Here is a 19,757-nt window from a genome sequence, read left to right on the forward strand (position 1 = left end):
GACTGAAGGATCAAAAAAACCTCCCTAATGCTCTCCAGAACATAGCATTAGCATTTTATATAGTATCATGTTCCCTAAAAGGTAAAAAAAAGAGAACCACTCTCCTCCTTGAATCTAAATAGGACAGGAAAGAAAAAACCTACAGAGTGTCATGAGCGTAATTTCCAGCTAGGTTCTTAAGAGGAATACTGTGAAATGGTTGGAGTATGAGAGCTTACTTCTTCCTTTTGAAAATATCTCTGTCTCTTTAGAAGGCTTCTGGAATTGGCCAGTTTGGGTGATGGTGCTGGGTATTAACTGCCTTGAGTCACTCTACAAGTAGATATTGCCCTCTTAGTGAGGGCACCGCAAGAACCCTGCAGTAATTAAACCCATAGCCATCTCTGTGATATAGAATTGGGAGCTCTCGACCACCACACACTGTCTTTTATCCACTGCAACTTCTTCAGGTTGCCCAACTGCTATCTTCATAGTGGTCAAAATAGCTCCAGATTGTGCTGTAGTATTGGAAATATCTAGTATAGCCCTCAGTGATGTGTCTATTAGCTGCTCCTTGGATGATGGGAATGCAAATGCTCCTTCACACTTTTGATGCTTGAGGAAACTTGTCAGGAAATCAAGACTCTGCCAGCTTAAATTATTGTACACTACAAAAAAGCCCACAGTAGTTAGCACTCTTACTTGCAAAGTAGTGAGTGATTAACTCTTCCTACCAAACAAATCCAATCATTTCACCCTATCTTTTGGCGTCATGTTTGTTTGCTGTTGCACATCACACTCTGGGAGTACTACCACCACAAGCAAACTTGTCATAAGGTGGGTGCACACATACCCACCATCTCTTTCACATCTTCCATCTCTATCATCAATGCAACACATACCAGAATGACACATTTTTAGCTGGCTTATCTCACCCCCATTCACATGAAAAGTCCCCAGCGCAACCCTTAATCAACATAGTGTTAGGCAACCAGAGATGACACTGTAAACATAAGACTAGTGCCTTATCAGGGCAGCTGAACTAAATGTGGACAGTGCAAGGATGTCATGTCTCTGATAATTCTCACCTGAGGAGGGAAAAAACCCCAGCTAAACTTGAAGAAAGAATAAAAGGAAGAGTCCTAACTGCACTGAAGTATTAGATTCTGTCCAGCACAACAAAAACACACTCTCATACAGTATCAGAGTAGGTTTATACGTTAAAGGGCCTCGAGAACCAGGCAGTCAATGCCATGAAGCATACTTGGGGCTGCTGTAGCAGATGGACAGAAGAAGCTCTTGCTCCAAGCCAATCTGAAAGGCACTTACAAGTGGAACATTAGGAAATGGGAAATGAATACTTGCTGTGTTGCCTGCACCACGGGAGGGGAAGCACACCAGGAGGGGGTGTGTCACCCACCTGGAGTTCCTGCTGGGCACACTGCCACCAGGGCCAGGAGCATCCAGTGTCAGCCATGGCCCCGCGCTGCCTCCTGATCAGCACCTGGGACAGCGTCCATGCCTCCCCCCCCCCCCCCCCCCCCCGAACCATGGCCCCCCAGCCATGCCACCACCTGTCACCCAGCCTCATGCCACACTGCCACTGGACTCTGAAACTGCCTTCCGGCCTTGGAGCATAACTTTGGCTTCCCCTTAGGTCAAGAGCCAAAGCAGATCTGCTCTTGTGTTTCTTGGAGGAGTTCCAACCCCACCACCGTACTTTCCTCCAGGAAGAGTCCCCAGTCACAATATCCGTCTAGGCCTAGTTCATCCCGAGCTAAACTTCTCAACTTGAGCTGCTATTGACTGAGAAGTATTAGGCTGGGGAATAGAAGAAGGGGAAGGAAAAATCTGCATGAGATTCTGATATATATATTGCAGAGACTTGCCTGCCAGAAGTAAGTTAAGAGAAGACACAAGAACCAGACAGATAGTTTTCCAAAGAACTTGTAGATAAATCTAATAGAGATGGTACCTTTCCTTAACATAAGGGTAGTCACGCTGCTTAGCAGCTACTTCCAGGTACCTGCAAGACCAAGGCTCAGTTAAGATCTTTTATGCCAGAGGAAAAAGCAACAGTAGTTATAAAAGCATTTCAAGTTTTATACAGGCAGGAAAACTATTTTTACTCTTTTATTATTATGCTATATACGAACACTTACACTAAAAGGAGTGATGAGACTGAGGCATCTCCTCAGAGATGGAGACTGCAAGAAGGAAATCATGGACTAACAAATTCACTACAGACTTTCTGCTTTTGGTACAGGACAATCAGGAAGCAGGCATGGTTCCTTTGGAAACTTGACCAATGGATTCAGACTGAACACTTGGGCAAATGCACAACAGTAGCTGAATGTACATGAAGAATAAAGAGGCTATGAAAGGAAAGAAAAGAAAAAATCAGAACACCATCACCTTTTTTCCTCCTTGCAAAAAGCCCTCAGCAAATTTCTAGTTTGAAATGTGTCATGCTTACAGTGACATTTGTCCATGTTAATGCTGCTTGTAGACCTGCAAGGGCATTAATGGTGGTGCTGACAATTCCTGTTTATCTCCAAAGGCCTGGTGGCAGCTAACAATTTTCATACCAAGGAAAGGAGTCAGCATGTTGTCATCTTGGATCTGTTTGCTTGGAGTGGAATTACATAGCAAGAAAACCACTCTTGTGTGGGAAGGCTCCTCCTGCTAGAACACTACATCACTGAAGAGTGACACATTCAACATAATATGAGGAAAACTGATCATTGGTACATCTGCAGGACACTTTCTACTTCATAAAATAGAGATAGAAGTAAGTATAGAATGAGCAGGGCAGAGGGGATGCTAATTTGCTTCCCTTTTGAGTTTTTTTCTTATGTGAAAAAAACTAGGCTCAGAGATTGCTCGGAAGATTATTTGAACTGAAGAGTTCTTCCTTTGTTCAAAAGATTTAGATTTTGGTACTGTCACATGAGCCCTCTGGAGGGGCATTCAACTAGTCCCAGTCTACAGTGAGACTTTTCCTGCTTTCTTGCAGGAAAGAGATTGTCAGAGGTAGCATGAGTGTGTGTTACACACTCCATCTTCCACCCATGGCTCAAGGCTGAGCACAGGAAAAGAGAGAAGAGAAAGCCAGGGTGTTACTTTTGGTGAAGTCTGGATGTAGTTTCTGTCCTTCTGGCTCCACTTTTACCACTGAGATGGTTTAATAAAATCTGAAGCCAGTTCTTGTATAGTCCTTTCCACTTCAAAAGCAGGGTTGCATTTTGAATCATCCATATTAGAAACAGCCAAACTCCACAGAGGGAGGAAATAAAACCAAAACAGACCATTCTCCATACTGCTATTTATTGTCAGCCTATCTCCTTTCCTGAAGCTTACAAAGTCACATGAAGACATGACAGAATGAGATGCTAACTGAAAGGGCAATTTTCTCAGAGGTGAGAAATTTCCTTAGACAGTCCTGGTAACTGGATGAAATCACTGAGTAGTTAGGTTGAGCGGTTGTTTGTTGGTTTGTTTTTTTTTTTCAAATGAAGTTAAATTTCCCCTCAAAGAAGCCTACAGCAAGAAGGCCTGATGAAGCCATTGATCACAATGGAACGTCAAATTCCCCCTATGGAGGACTCCCAAAACACAGGGTATTACCCAGGTGCCAGTGACTGATGGGCCTGAATTTGCCTGGCAGCACAATCAGATCTCTGCAGTCTTCATTTTAACATATCTTTGAAACTCCAAAAGAAAGGAAAAACAAAAATCCATCCAAAAAATCTCAATTGTGGCTCCCAACAGTAACAAAGACAAGGTGCTACAAGAAGAGCTTACCCTTCAAAAATTTACAAGTATATATAAATATCAAAGACAGATTATAAAAAGTGCAATAACAAAAAAATAAGTAACACACTTGGAAAATAAATGGGATTTCCACAACAGCTCAGCAAATGCTCACAACAATAAGGAAATTTCTCTTCCAGAACTAGCATAAAATCCTGCACTTAACTTTTAATGGCTGGAGCCTCCCAGCTAGTCTAGAAGACACTCCACAAAGAGGCTTTCTAAAAGAAATTATTAATGAGGTTTCACTGACAGTTTTTTGAAAAATGATGAGCTAGCTACATGCCTCTAATGGTGTTTAAGTCTGAGAAATCAGTACGTTATGTTTATGAATTTCTTTATTCACTATATGGACGTAGTTACCTCAGAGAAAACTGTCGTGCTTTTGGCAGTATCTAGACTTCCAAATTTAAAAGAACTACAACAAAAAAGAAGTGGACACCATGTTTACGTCAACCTGAATGCATATAAGAGAAAACAAGTTTGCTGCCACTATGTTTTCTTACAGACTACTAAATTAGCTTTATGCTATGGGAGAACTAAGCCTCCTCTAATCCTTATTTCTAAACTCCAGAGACATCTACACAGAAACCAGAGGGACAGCAGAGAGAAAATAGTGCAGTGAAATGATGCAACTAAGGAGTAAGAGAAAAGAGCAGAAAGTTGATATTTAAAACTCAGTCCATAGGGATGCTCAGTGCTCTGTAAATAGAGAGCCAAGCACTCATGGTACGCACTGAAAGTGTCATCTCCAACTTATAAAGGAAAACTGCACAGCTTTTCCTCAAATAATTGCATTACTTCTTACACTTTTTAAAATAAAATTGTGACATGTTGTCTCACCTGAACCTGACCCAGATGAATAATCATCATCATCAATTGGATAGACGCCTGATGCTTCTTCGACAGAACTGTTGTCAAGGTATAAATCTTTATCAGAGGTCAAATCTGCTCTCTGGAAAACAGATAAGAGGGAATGGTTAAAAAGATAACAGTTCTCCAGCGTAACAATCTCTCAATCTTCTCTCCTATTTCCAAAGTTGATGATGGCACACTGAACAGTTTATACTTCCAGTTTATGCAATGCATTTGTCTAAGATGTTAAAGAAATTTGTAAAAATTACAGCATAAAAAAAAAATCAAAGGCTGCACAATGAAAACTAAGAAACCACCCAATCTTTAGGAAGCAAGCCCCCTTCAAATCACTCTTCATCTCATTAAATGCATGAATGAATAAATGGGATTTGCAATATACTCTGCAGAGCTCTTGTAACAAGAAAGAAGCAAATCCCAGGATTGAAGCCCTCTGTCAGGATCTCACATACACATATCTATAGGCTGTCACGTGAGGTCTGTCATTTGATCTCAAACGGGAAGCAACAAGAGCACGCATCAAAAACCATCTCAGAGGTATATCGAGCCAAACCTCACGAAACTCTTTACAAGTTAGAATGAACAACTGGGACTACAGAATACAAATGTTTCCAAGACAGTGCTGTTGATTAAGGATTATGACATTTCCTGCCAGGTCAGACAGCATACCTCCAAAATTCTTGTCAGGCAAGATGCTCCAGTTCCTAAATGAACATTATTCTCATCCTAAATCCAAAACATAGCACTATACGAGCTACTAAGAAGAAAATGAACTTTATTCCAGCCAAAACCAGGACTTCCTTATGGGAGCCATGTATTGATGACTGAGAAGGTACCTGCTGCTATTACTACTATTACTTTTACCAGCATTTCTGTGAATGCCCATTTGCCACGACTTGTTGAAAAAGTATGGCAGTTGCAAATGGAGTTTTAAGTCAAAAAGCCAAATATCAAAATGCTATACCAAAATATATCTGTTCTGTATCTCATATAAGCACCCAAACCTGCTGCTCTGTGTCCTAAGGGTTTCCATCTTACTTCTTACTGTATGGCATTGATTGCACATTTTATGCTACCCAACATTCACTGTAGCTTTCCTAAAGCGGTACCAAACTGTGAAAGGGGTAACTCCTGTATGGAAAGAGCCACATCTGACTTTCTGAGGCAAATTTTTTCCCAGAGGTCTAAAAAATATTGTTGAAGACATCTGTGCCTTTTTTTTTTTTTAGGAGGTTTTTGTCAACAGATTCCTGTTCTAAGCTTCTTCACGGCAGAAAACCGCTCTTCAGTTTGATCTACAATAAAAAATTATTCTTCATGGAAAGCAGAAAGGCCATCCTGAGTATTTCAGGGTAAAAAACCTTTGCACTGGAGGTACCTAACACTTCTCTGAACAGCTCTGAACTAAAACGGTGTTACGGTGTTTTTCTTCCACAGAGGAAAAGAAAAACAACACAATACCTGGTCACAGTCTACTCTTGCTATGGCAGCTTTTACCTGTGGGGTATGTGGGGGAATAAAAGCCCTGTGTTTAAGATAGGTTTACAAAAAGCCTGCTCTCATCTGCTGCTGCTAGTTCACACGGTCTGCCTGGAACTGGCTGCAGTTCAAAGCAGAAATTCAAGACGATGTCTGGTCACCATCAAATGACTTAATTCCTTTAAAAGATGTCTCCAAAGGAAGGCCTGAAGTAACTCGGTAGGTGTATAGATGGTATTGTAATTAAGACGCAGCTGAGACTGTTTCCGTATAGGAAAACAACTCCCTGTCACAGGACAAATATCCTACTGTTGATCAGACTGTCACAATGGACCAAACCCCTTCACACCATTTTACTTTCAGCCACAATTGTGGTACAAAACAGCCCACTCCTCAATATCAGGCAGGAAAAAACAAAACATACTTAAAAGGAAATGCAGGTCGCTGACCATGAGTATAGAAAAGGCATACAATACTCAAAGGATATCAGAGGCAGTAAATGTTACCCAATGCCAAGCTGGGAAAAAAATTTGAAGACCTACCTGGAGAAATTTCCTAACAATGGAAATTGCCAATAGCATGTGGCAACAGCTGAGAAACAGCCTGAGTTTGCAAATGTTAGTGAATGAAAACTAGTCTGCATGAGAACAGAAGTTTCACACGTCCATGCCTAGAATTTTTAGTGCTGAATAAACATATGAACTTACAAATCAATTTATTCCCTAGGCCATTTCCCACATCTGTCTATATCAGAAGCAAACTTAGCAGAATTCAAAAAACAAACAAAAATCCAAAATATCCCCCCGCTCCAAAACAAACAATCCTGTTTTCTTGCTCTTTCGAGCCTCAAAGGACTCAGAGAAGACACAAATGATCCCTGACAGTTCTTCTAAAGATTCAGTTTTTGTAAGACAGCTGAGCAGCTAACCCAACCCAGCCCAAGCTGCAAGCGCCTAGTCAGCCAGGCTCCCCACCATCATATCCACTCCCTTTCTTTCGATGAATTATGGCTTTTCAGCTGCCAAAAGCTTTCATTTCTAGCTATGCTGAGATGTTCTCAAGATTTAAACCAGCTGAAAACAGAGGAACAGAAATGGAAGAAAAGCCTGGGTAGTTTTCAGCAGCAATTTGAGCATCCATTGTATTTTATTCTGGGGATGCAAAGGATACAATGTGAAAAATTATTTAATATCTAGTATTGTGGATGGCACAACTCCATCAGAATGAGAAAACTATTCCCCACAGTCTTACAGATCCAGTACAATATTTACTGTAGGGAGAAATATATGATACAGTGAACTCCAAATGCATTCAGATCAGACATCAAGCTCCACCTGAGTAAGATGCTCTGCAGCTTCTCTGGCCAGGGCCCCCTGCTTCAGCCTGTTTCTAGTATGAATGATTCTCGTCTAGTAGAACTCAGGCAGGACAGGAGCACCCTCTCAAACCAAAGGCACAAAGAAGCATACTCAAGCTTAAAAATCCCCAAGCATTTGCATAGATAAATGCACTGCACTGTCCCTAAAGAGACTCTTTTGCAAGCTGGCTAATACACTTGGGGTAGGGGCACCCCCTGTACACTCACAGCTTGCATCTCTTTTCCCAGTTGCTCAGAAACATGTAGCTGCCTTAGGCCACTTGGAATGAAAACTGCCTTAAGGTTAAAAATAAAAAGAAAAGCCCAACAGTCAACAAGAAATGCACAGCCGTTAAAAATAATTCTGTGAAGATTAAGCTTAGAAAAATGAGAGACGGTTAATGGAAATAAAAGAAAGCTTCATGGTGCTTAAGTAAGTATCAAGCACTGAAGCCGAGCTTTGCAATTTTATGCTAAGTAAAAATAAATTTGACTTAATATTTGCTCTAGAAACATTTTCTCGCTTGTCAGCTGGGAATCCATGGGGGCCTGTGGACTACTTCCAGGGTGTTCACAAAAGACAAGTTGGAAAAACAAGTCTGTTGTCAGTAGGCTTGGACAGAGAAAGGTCTGTACTAGCGCTTCAATATGCTTAGGAGGAAAAATAAAAAAGTTTGCAAATTCCAACTCCATAGATCTATTTTTAGTTATTATGAAGGCCAAATATTTAAGGGGCTATTTCCTATGGCTAACAATCGAAATGAGGGCCCTCATGTCACTTTTATGTAACAGCCTTATTTTCAGATCTATTAAAACGGCAGGAACACCAGGCAAGGATGTCTCTGTTATCAGGCCTTTAATCTGGCCCTGAAGCCACAAAAACTGCTCGTTACCTCTTGACAGAGATTGCATTCTCATCCATCATTGTTATCCCACTTACGTTTTTATTCCAAGAATATAATGCTGCAAAATCCTGTGACCTAAATACTTCACATGCTACATGCCAATGATCACTGATTCCTGTCTGGTTATTGACTACACTGGCAGAAATCTAAATCTCATGGATGTAGTGTAGATTAGCACCCATTAAGTACTAGATAAAAGATACTCCCATACCAGTAATATGTTGAATTTGAAATCTCAATGTCTTTATTTTACTAAAACTTACATTTTAAATTATTTTTTAATTCAATTAATTTAGATCATCCAGGACATACTTAAAAAACACCCCTCATTCTGACACTAAATGAGAGAGAAAAAAAAAGCAAAAAAGCTTTTTCTGACTCATCATCTCATGAAAGGCATAAATCATTCATCAAAATTACAATGGCAAAAAATTGAAAACAATCTTCAGACAATAGGAAGGTTGGGAAAGGATGGCACACTTCATTAAAAAAAAAAAAAAGTACAAAGTGCCCTGTCATAGCCATTCCCTTTTCCAGTGCTGCTGTTACAGTCAGTCTTCCCATTACGTGGGGATGATTTAGGAGTAAGACATTAAAGACTTTTGTGCCATGTGGATGAAGCCAAGAAAGCTGGTGTGAGGAGCAGTGGAGAAGTAATGTCTACCATGGCTGTCGTGGCTGTTTGAAACTCAGACAGAAGAGCAATGAGTAACTGACATATGGAAGGAAACATTTTATTACTTACAGATGCACTCAAATTTCTGTTCTCTGCCTTTTTGGGTATATGTATGGGACAGAGAATTTGAGGTTTGCAGCTGGGTTATTAATGGTACATTGCCTCCCTCTTTCCCCAGATGGAAGTCTTTTAGATGTAACCCGTTTAGTATGCACAGAACCAGAGACTAATATTTTAAAAGTGATGTTAGATCACAAATATCTAAGCCAGAAGGCTCTGAAAATTTGCAAGCATTACAGCTGTTGATTAGGCAGTGAACCGATATGTAAGAAGGAGAAAGAAAACTGATTTTCCTCTCCTATTAACAGATAGTGCTGTTCTATACATGCTTGTATAAAAGCATGCTCAGCTGGTCAGTCTGAGTTCACTGAAGTGATGCATTCTTCATATACACTACATTTTTGGAAAGCTAACTACCTGAATGCATTCACCTAAAGCCCGAGGGCCATTGCAGACTCCCATTGAAGGCTGGAGAAAAGGCAGTTGTGTGATGGAGAAGCTGTATTTCCCTCTAGGCTTCCTGCAAAAGGAACTACGATCTGCCACCCAACAGGAGTTAGTCCTAACAGACTTCAGCATTGCCAGCCTCGAAGCTGGCAGGTATCTTCCTATCATTGTTCACCATTTCTTTGCTTTACCTCATCACACGAGGAAAACTATTCTGCTGGTGAGACTCTCCCATTAAGAATTCGTTAACCTTGTCCAGGAATAAGAGTTATGATTTTAAACAAAAAAATTCTACAGCGCCAAATTGAAAATCAGATTTACACCCCAAAGCACCAGGTTTTTGCAGAGAAACGTGCTAACCAGAAGAGCATTCACCTTCCATTTCTCATCGTATTACTGGTTCTCAGAGACGAGCCTCTTCTGGCTCTGACAGCACTCATCAGCCTCCTTCAGCTGGCACATCCCTATGCTGCCCACGTGTACCCTGCTACAACCACGTAATTCTGCAGGAGGATTTTACTTTACAAAGCATGTTTGCCACTAATTGTCTTAGTACAGATGCCTTTCTTTCCTTTCACTGACATGCCCTACAGCTGGGCACAGAAGAAAAGGAGAGTAGTCCCCATTATTTCCTTTCAAGGTGGTGGTGGCCATTTTTAAGGACTAGCAGGCCAAAGTCTTCCCGGCAAACCCCACCTCAGTGCACTGTGCCAACTGTGGTGGGGCCTTCAGCAGAAGTGGCGGTGGGAGGCACAGTGGTGGGCAGTTGTGGGATTTTTTGAGAAATAAGATGCTAATAATTAGTAATGTAATTTAAGTATAACCTTCTAAGCACTCCCCATTTTCTTCCTTGGAGAAACCGTACTGCCTGCACAATGGTGATGTCAGTGGAGTGGGTACTAGCTGCAGGAAAGCTGCACTACACCATGGTCTGGGTAACTGTGATCACAGCAAAAATATTATTTCCATAACAACAGGCCCCAGATTGAATTTTCCAAGTTTGAGAGCAAGGGTTTCATATAGAAGCCAACATCTGCATTGCTCATTTCCCCCGAATCATTTTGACATGGTTACCATCTCCCAGTTTTACCTCGGAACAGCTTAAAACCCTCCAAGCACTCTCCAAGGCTGCCGCCTTTCCGTGCCAGTCCTCCTGCTCATGCACGTGCCCAATGCAAAAACCAGCCTCACGATGGGAACTGTCTGGACCAAATTTGCAAAAGCCACCGCCTCCCCCACCGCTGGCTTTGGCCAATTAAATAACAAGCTTTGATCGTGGTGACTCATTCCAGAGAGCTTGTTTCCAAAGGTATTTTTAAAATCGTAGAGGATGATTGCTGCCCTTCTTCAGGTAAGGGTGGAAGAGTAAATCAGCTTTGTACGGGTGACCCTACTAGTGCTGTTGTAAATCGGGTGTTTGCCCGTGGGGACAGCGCCGGTGCCAGCAGCGGCGCAGCAGGCTGAGATCCTGTCTGGTGCAGTGCAGAGCCACTACCGCGGCTGGAGCACATGCCAGAAAGATTATTCACGCTCCTTGTACCTCATGCAGAAGAACTTCCTGATGCTGCACAAAACTATAGCTTTAGGCCTCCAATCCCTCACGACAGATAAAGAAAGGGTTTGACCGCTCGTGGCTGCCGAGGAAAGGCGGAGAGCCCAAAATAAACACAAGTACTGCAAACTGCTTCTACTACCGCTAGCATTCAACAATAGAGGAGTCTACCAAAAGAGCTGATTTACAGAGATTGCCTCATGTCAGAGCCAAGAGTCAAAATATGCTGGCTTTTAAGATGCGCACAGTCTGTTACGCCAGACTAATTACCAAAACAGAGGCGTATTTGACAGGGACGGCATTAATAAAACAGCTCTTGCTGGTGTCAGGCATTTCAGCAGTCTGTGTCATGGCTTGCACTAAAGAAAATACACGGCATCCATGGTGCTCACAGGGAAATGCTCCAAGGCAAAGAGCCCCCCGGGGTAAGGAGACACCAATAAGCCACCACCACGTCAGTTACTGTTCACTTACGGCCACGCACCAAAGAAATTACAGTGCTGCAGTTGATAGATTTAAGTTCGCACTCTTCACAAAGTCATAGAAACTCATGTGCCTGTTTTCTAACAGTGATCTGTGCCTTTAGAAATATTCCCTAATGTGTAATTACATGCCGTATGGTACATTATGTGATAACAGAACTTAAAACGATAACAGGAGAACTTGTTCAAGCTTAATTGAAAATGTTTTTCTTCCCATTATAAAGGCTCACAGATCCGTGTAGTGGGTCTTTGGCCTGCTTACAGCTTTGGAGCTGAGGCTTGTCCTGCCTTGAGGAGAAAGATAAACGTCCTCTAAAGTTCTGGCCTATTTGAGGTAAATTCCAATGGAAGAAGCTTCTATCTTTCCACTTCTTTTCACAGTCTGTGAAAATTTCCACTTGTGCATCATTTATCTACTAGATGCACGCAGAGACCAAACTTTAGTCTATTAATCTAATCCCTTGTCCAGAAACTGTGTTGCCCAGGGTGGGACAAAGGTTGCTGTATGAAGATGCAGGAGGGAGGCGAGCAAGCAAGGCAGCAAGATCAGCCAGAGCTTTCTATCCTTACGCACAAGTATCAACAGCACTATTTGTGATGAAGGACAGACCAAACAACTTGTTCAATGCTCTCCAGCTACAACAGATATTTAGTAAATGAACAAAAAGAGATCCTCATCAATTACCCAACAGCCCTCCTAGGCCTCCTAGGCTATCCAGCTAGGCTCAAGCCCACGTGAAGTAGTATTAAAGGACTGCTAGCTGAGCGAGACCATAGTTGGGTCTGCCCCTACAAAAGATGCCTTCATCATCTACCCTGCAGAAGATGCCTACATCTTCATTCAGTTATGCAGAATTTTCTGAAAAAACAAACCTTTACCTCTGTGGATCTCTGCCACCACTATACCCCAGTGAAGAGCAGTTCTTCACCTGGGCAGAGTCTCCTCAGAAGAAGTCCCACAGCCTCATCTCGCAACTCAGCAAGTAAAAGCTACCTGGATCATAGGATATGCAACTACAGCATTTTATTTTCTTTCTCCAGCAATAAAAGTTTCCTGCAGCAGTTCGTGCTGAAAGCCCACTCTCAAGAGAGGACCAGACCTGTTGGTCCTTCCCCAGACGTACAGCTGAGGACCTGCGTGGTCAGATCACCTCCACACAGGCTACCGGTTAGGACCAGGAGATCTTCCTAATTCAGTGACCACATAAACTTACTCCAACTTAAAAATGGTTACTTAGGAATGATAGAGGGGCAGGGCAAATCTGATATGCCAACCCAAGGAAACAGTACTGCTGTGCTGTTTACATGGACCCCCTGATTTGACACTGTATCACATTCCCTCACTCGGCACCAACAGGTCTTTCTCTCCTTGTACATGAAACCCAGAACTGAACGCTGCAGTTTAGTTGTCTCCTTTACCTTGAAAACCTCAAGACTGCTTAACACTCAAGGTACAGTACACAGCAATTCTCATTTCCCACGTAAAAGCAGAAGTTTAATACCAAAGCTTCTCCGGGAATCCCAAAATTAAAAGATTCAAAGCCCTTTCAGCTTTCATGCCAAGCCATCAATTGATTCAAAGAACAGTTTATTCTTCAACTCTGCCTTTGACGTAGGCACGATACAACAGGGAAACTATTTTAGAATGGCTACAGCTGAATCAGCTTCCGAAGCGCTACTCCAGATTGAAATATTAAAGGGCAATGTGCAGGCGAAACAGCATCAGAAGCCAGCAGCCAGCAATGTGCATCACGGATTGATTTATCTCAATTAGCATAGCAATTTTCTGCACGTTTTCCAAAAAGCAGCCATTGGTTTCACCAAAAATAGGATCAAAACCACCATGCAAATCGTTGTCACAGCTCAAAATGCTAATCAGTTTTTTAAGGACACATCAGCCCATGTGCAGACAGGTTAAATTTAAGGCATAGCCGTGACCAAGAAGTTAAATGTACTCCTTTGAAAATGCTGAATGAAGAGGTTAGCCTGTCTTTGAATCGCCAGTCACAAATCTGACAGTAACGGAAGAAGCAGGTAGCTTTTGGTATAGAGGTCATAACTACATGTACCTGCCCCAGTCAGTGCTTTTAAATCTAACGCTCACTGGCTCTTCTATGCACACCTCCCCTCTCCTTTCATGCTTTACTGATCCTTTTTCCTAATCAATCAGAAGAACTAACACTTATATTTTCCTCCCTCCTCTTGAGAATGTGGATGAATGATTAAAGCTGCCAGGGTAACCTCTTTGGCATGCATGCCAATAACTCCCCACCTAATAGCCTTTCCTCTGCCTCGCTGCCCTGGCCCACTGGTGATTACTGCAATCCCTTGAAGTGGTCAAATTGCAGGGCAGCCCCCATGGAAACCTATTTGGAGCTGTTCGAGCTCATACCAAAGAATGATGTTTTTAATACAGATTGTTCTTTTTAAAGCCCTACAAAAGCAGCTGTAATCAATCGTAGTGGGAGCACTGCAAACCTCCACCAGTTTCAAAAGCCCCATATTGATTCCTTTCCAGTCCGTGGATTTCAACAAAATAACCCCATGTGAGGAACCCAGAATCAACTAATGTGAAATCATTTAAATTAAGATATTTTTGCCATTAGTAGCAAGAATTGGCAGTAAACTGTCTCAGTCAATTACATTCCTTTTGCATAAGCAGGGAAATTACATATAAAACAAGTGTATTATTAAAGTTACATTTAGCACCAATTAAATATTACTAGCAAAGTTTATGTATGGCAACTGAAGTTTCTCAAAGATGAGGACGAATCAGACTTTACAGCTCAAGGAGTGAGCATTTCCAATTCTTGAATGCATAATCTGTTATTCAATAGGGACTTACTGAACAACAAGGTCTGCGAATCTCTCGGTGGACACTTCTGCTTGCCACCTGCAGTCAGAAGACTCATTTATTCAGGTAACTACTTTCAGGTAACTACTTCCAACTTGTTGGGTGGTGGCTGGAAGCACAGAGCTAGGGGATCAGTTTGTTCTCTGGCAGGAAAAGCACTAGTAAATCCAAAACTTGGTTAAATTAGGGCAAAAGCCATAATCTCTGAGGCCAAAAGGATAAATGGTACCACTGCTACTCTTTCCACCGGTGTAGTCTTCTCAGACAGAGACAGCAAACACAGAAAGCACTGAGAGACCAGGTACATCCTTGTGAGATACCTCTTCGTATCCCAGATCCCCAAACAGTAAGACAACAAAGATGACTTTATTGCTGTTGCCAGGTGCCAACTCCCACTCATCTCACTGGTCTACAAGATTAAGTTGTTGGATTCGGCACTCTGATCTCGTCTTACTTACTTAACTGAATTTTTGCTACAAAGGCTTGGTGTTCATATCCTCTTTGATGCATACAAAGATAAGAAATGAGTTTACTTCAGATGGGATAAAACATCACTCTAATAACTTCTACTATAAAAGCAGCTGAGTGAAATCAGAGACACAGCGGCTTGTACAGGCTACATGGCTTCAGGAGCAGTCTTCTGTCTGGTATGCTGCCCTTCAGGCACGACTCCCCTCCTTCCACCAGGGAGAAGGAACTGGTGCATCACCGACGCAAGCCCACCTGACCCCAGCCAAAGACAACAGACAGGTTGGGCTGGGGCGGGGGGCATGGCACTCTGCCTGCGGCACCAGCCAACTTCCTAGCCAGGTGGGGCTGAGGTAAGAAGGAAGGGTTTTCCCTCCTGCCCTCCCCTCCCTCCATCTTTGACTCTCCTGGCGGCTCCCTGGGGCTTGCAGTGCAGCATCATACTGGGCAAGGGAACCAAGGGGACGATTTCTTCTCAAGGCAAATACAGCCCAGGGTTGCATTTGGAAACTAGATGGATATACTGAGCAGAACCACTAAAAGAGGATTTGAACTACATTGTTAGGAATTTCTCCCCACACGGTTTTGCAGCTGCCTGACCCCACCCATATCAACTGCACAGCAAGAGAAAACGAGGCAGAGCCTCGGTGAGGCAGTCTGCTGTGAGCCTCCATACCTGCTCTAGGACACTTCCGCACACCATAATGATTAACATGCATTCATATTCCTGAGAAGAACCATCTGACACATGTCTGCTCTTAAAAATACCCACAAAAGTACATAGAAAGCATCAACCTGAAATCGTATAATATAAGGTACACTAAACTAAAAGAGTTACTCCACAAGCAGTGGAAAGGCTGACACCTGATTTTCTACAGAGGTTCCCCTCCTCACCAGAACCCCAGCTCCTGCCCCTTTCCCCTGTGCTACTCCCTCCTTATGAGCTGTGCATGTGGATGTGGCAGAACATGGATCAAACAACTCTGAAGAGGAACATATAGGAATTTCTCAAAATAAAAAGTTTCAACTGGAATTACATAAGGGACCATCTTCAAACAGCACATTACAATTTTTTGGTTTAAAGCATGGTCAAAAAGCTGCTGCTTTAACTGAAGGATTAGTGAACTGGTAACATAATCTCTCCCAGTTATCACAATTGGCTACCTTTAATGAAAACTGGCTGAAATAAGCTTCATATTGATTACCTTCAGCTGATGTTTTAAAAATAATGCTACATAAAACTAGAATCAGAATAATTACATTCATAATGAAGGTATAAATTACACTCTATTTGATAACTTCCCTTGATTTGAAGATAGCAAGCCAGGTAAGTTGTTTTACAGCATTTTTAACAGTCATAGATCTGACTGAAGAGTAAAATACAACAAAGACTCCTAATGGTATTAAATATCTGTTAACAAAGAACAACCCTTTCTTTCTAGCATTCATACTTTAAATCAGAGTTCTGCTGAAGGGAACAAAGATTTCAGTATTTCTATAGCCAAACTCCACATCTTCATAAAACTGTCCCAGCACCATCAATACAAGGTTAGCAGCCCGCTACAATCTTTACTGCCTTATCAACAGTCTAAAGCTTTTAAAAATCCATATGCCTACAAAACCTCCTGGAGCTGTTACGCATTGAGGATTTCACAGTATTATTGACCTGGGCAGCCTCTTTATCCTCAGTAAGTTATTTTAAGCAACTTTCTGCCAGCAAGCAAGTCTCTTTGTTAGGCTTTGTCTGTATTATTGCTAAAGCACTGCTTACAATACAGCACAAAACGGGGCGGTACGAAGCAGAAACGAGAAAGGGGACTGTCAAGTTCCCTTTTCATTTCTTTTTTTCTCCACTCTCCTGATATGCTTCTAATATCCTGTAGATCACTGCCCTGCTGCCAGGAATCTGGCTACGCACCTAAGCCACCTCCTGAGAGGGGGCAATGTGAATGCACAGCAGACAAAATTGACCAAAGCCACATATTTTCCGGACCATGCAATTTAACTTGCACACTTTCTTTTGCTCTCTCTCATAGAGAAACAGAAACTAGCAAGTGTATTTACCTACTAAGTAAGAAAACACATTACCTGGCTTAGGAGGTGAGGAAGGGAAAAAGAAAAAGAAAGGTAAATTTCTCATACTTCAAACTCAAAACCCAAACACTCTGCTTTATTCTTAAGTCCCGTATCAGATAAAGGTCTCCAGCTTGAGGACCATATTTCTGTGGCATGGTAGGAAAAGAAAACCTCAACTCAACACATATCAGCACACATCAAAAAGCAATCTCATGGTCTTCTGCAGGCTCATGCCTGGAGGTATCAACCGAGAAGGCCAGCGCTAGCGCAGCAGTCTTCCTTGGATTGTAACTTATGAATAGCCACAGTCGAGCAGCCAGATCCATGCTGCTTCTACTTTCTTACTGATCAAAAATATTTACAGGGTGATCCATTTTGGGGAAGCAATTCTTGCACATCCTTTTACTTTGAAGTTTCATATTCTGAAAGGTTGTGTGGCCAGTGACCCATACTACTCCTTGGTGTCATCAGAATGACTAAGACCTACCCTGTTTTAATCCAAGGGCACACTATAAAATGCACTCAACTGACTCCCCACACAGGCACAGAGAGATTTAGATTTGATACCAACTTCTGTATCACACTTGATAACTAGACTCTCAGCTGAGGGCCAAGACATACAGAGGAAGGTGCCCAGGGAGAAGGGTAAAAGAAAGAGATTTAAACTGATACAAATTGAGTCCACAAAATCTCTGCTAGTGATATTTTATTTCTGGATGTTGGATCAACTTTCCTATTTCCTTGTTAAACCTGCACCTTGCAGAGTGAATAGAAAGAACAGATGTTTTCTAAAGTCATCAATTCAGTAAAGTTTGCAAATACCACAAAACCACCTTCTAAGCAATGTCTTACAGAAGCAACTAATTGAGCACTGGCAGCTTTATGCTACTTAACATGGTTAAGTGTTGGCAAAAATAGTGGACACAATAGATAAGTAACCTGTCAACCCTGAGTTATTCTAGATAAAGCACAAATGTATTCCAATTATCTGCACCTTATTTCTGACAGTTCTGCTTCAAAAATACAGCACATAATCTGCTCCATACAGCCGTCAATCAAATGGACACATTTTCTTAAAGTTTCATTGCAGATATGTCCAAAGCAATTGCACTTTACAAGGCTTTCCCCAGATTAATAACAAAAGTTTAATTCAAACCACAGGTTTTTCTCTGGAAGCAATAAAAAAGGTTGCTGCACTGATGGCATTAGAAAGCTGCTTAGTTCCTGTTTCTGTTTGCTTCAGTAAAAGGGTCACTTGGCACTCAGAAATGGAACAAGCAAAAAGGGGTTTCATCAGCCTAAGTGTTACAAATGTTGGCTGCTTAATAGACCTGACCTCGCACAAACCTGCTCACCTCCCTGGGTCCTGGGAGCTTAAAAAAAAAATCCGAGGACAAAGAGGGGAGGTGTAAAGACTCGGCTTAGGGAGACCATACGGCAAGACATTTAGATCTGCCACAGCAAGACAACACAGAATAGTTTTGCAACATTACTAGTACACTTGCGTATGTATATCTAAGAAAAAAGAGCGGCCAAGGACTGTTTCAAATGAGAGGAATGCAACGTGAAGCGACATTTTAACACATGCATCTATACAGGTAGATAGAAGAATGCACCTGTAATGTGGCTTTACTAGAAAGCGCAGAGGAGTTTTCTATCATGTAATAATATTGTATTTAAGTTCTCAAATCAGACATTTTGATCAAGAATAAACCTCTCCTCACAGGGCAGGGCATGACATGTGTAAATCAGGTTTTCTTACAAACGTACATGAGCAAATTAGATCAAGAACTTGTCGATAAATACCATTCTGCAAATAATACAAATGGAGGCAGCTTTTTATGGCATGCTGGGGAAGACAGCTATAAGCAGACAATTACAACATGGTACATCACGGCAAGCAGTATTTGTTTACTTGCTTTGACCAGACAGAAGAGATCAGAAAGATACTTTCATATGCCATTTTCAGGGAAAATAATTGAATGAAGGCAGACAACGACCAGGAAGCATTTGAGAACTGAGAAGGTGAAGATCATTCCTGCTGAAAACTCAATTCATGTCTGTAGCTGATGCCTCTTCTTAAAATTCACTCAGAAGTTCATTCGACTTCATAACGACAGGATAAACAAAGACCATTAGGCAGAAGAACGCAACAGCTACTGTCATTTTGATAAAGCAGAGTCATCACCTCATTTCATTTCTTTTAAAAAATGAGTCCATACTGGACACATCCCACGAAAACTAATGATACTCATCCAGTGAAACACGTAGCTGCACTTCACTTGTAGAAAAATTGGCTTACCAAGATAAACTGGCACCCCAAGAGTTTGCTGTGCTGAAACTGCTCGCTTAACAGCTGACAGAAACCGAAGGCCCCGGTCCAGCTCCTGGCAGGGGCTGTCCTTCCTCCATTAATTACGTGTGCGCACACATAGGCCCGTGCTGCAGTCCCCCAGGGAAGCCTCTGATGGGCTGGGAGAGCAGATTACTACTGGCTTACGGCTCAGATACAGCACGTTATGCAACCGAAAGGTTTAACAAGCCTCCATTTCATTCTTTTAAAATTAGATTGAAGGGGGAAAAATGAACAGTTATGAAGAAGAACGCCAAAAAAGTGACATAAACCCCCCAAAACACAGCGCAAAGCTGTGGGATAATGCCTCAGTTTTCAATTACCGGGGTGAGGGCAGAGTCAGGAGGCTCTGCCGACAGCCCCACCTGCCACAAAGCCTGACG

The 19,757-nt window shown here is 42.1% G+C and overlaps 1 protein-coding gene across 1 annotated transcript in view; it reads right to left on the reverse strand.

Moving 5' to 3' along the window:
• SDC2 (syndecan 2) overlaps positions 1-19,757 on the reverse strand; it is a 59,933-nt gene that overhangs the window by 7,039 nt on the left and 33,137 nt on the right. The window contains exon 2 of the mRNA XM_030012271.2: positions 4,636-4,747. Within this exon, the coding sequence (XP_029868131.1) occupies positions 4,636-4,747 (112 nt within the window). The remainder of the gene's footprint in view (positions 1-4,635; positions 4,748-19,757) is intronic.

Source organism: Aquila chrysaetos, chromosome 4 (genome assembly GCF_900496995.4).
Source record: "Aquila chrysaetos chrysaetos chromosome 4, bAquChr1.4, whole genome shotgun sequence".
In the NCBI taxonomy this organism is placed as follows: Eukaryota; Metazoa; Chordata; class Aves; order Accipitriformes; family Accipitridae; genus Aquila; species Aquila chrysaetos.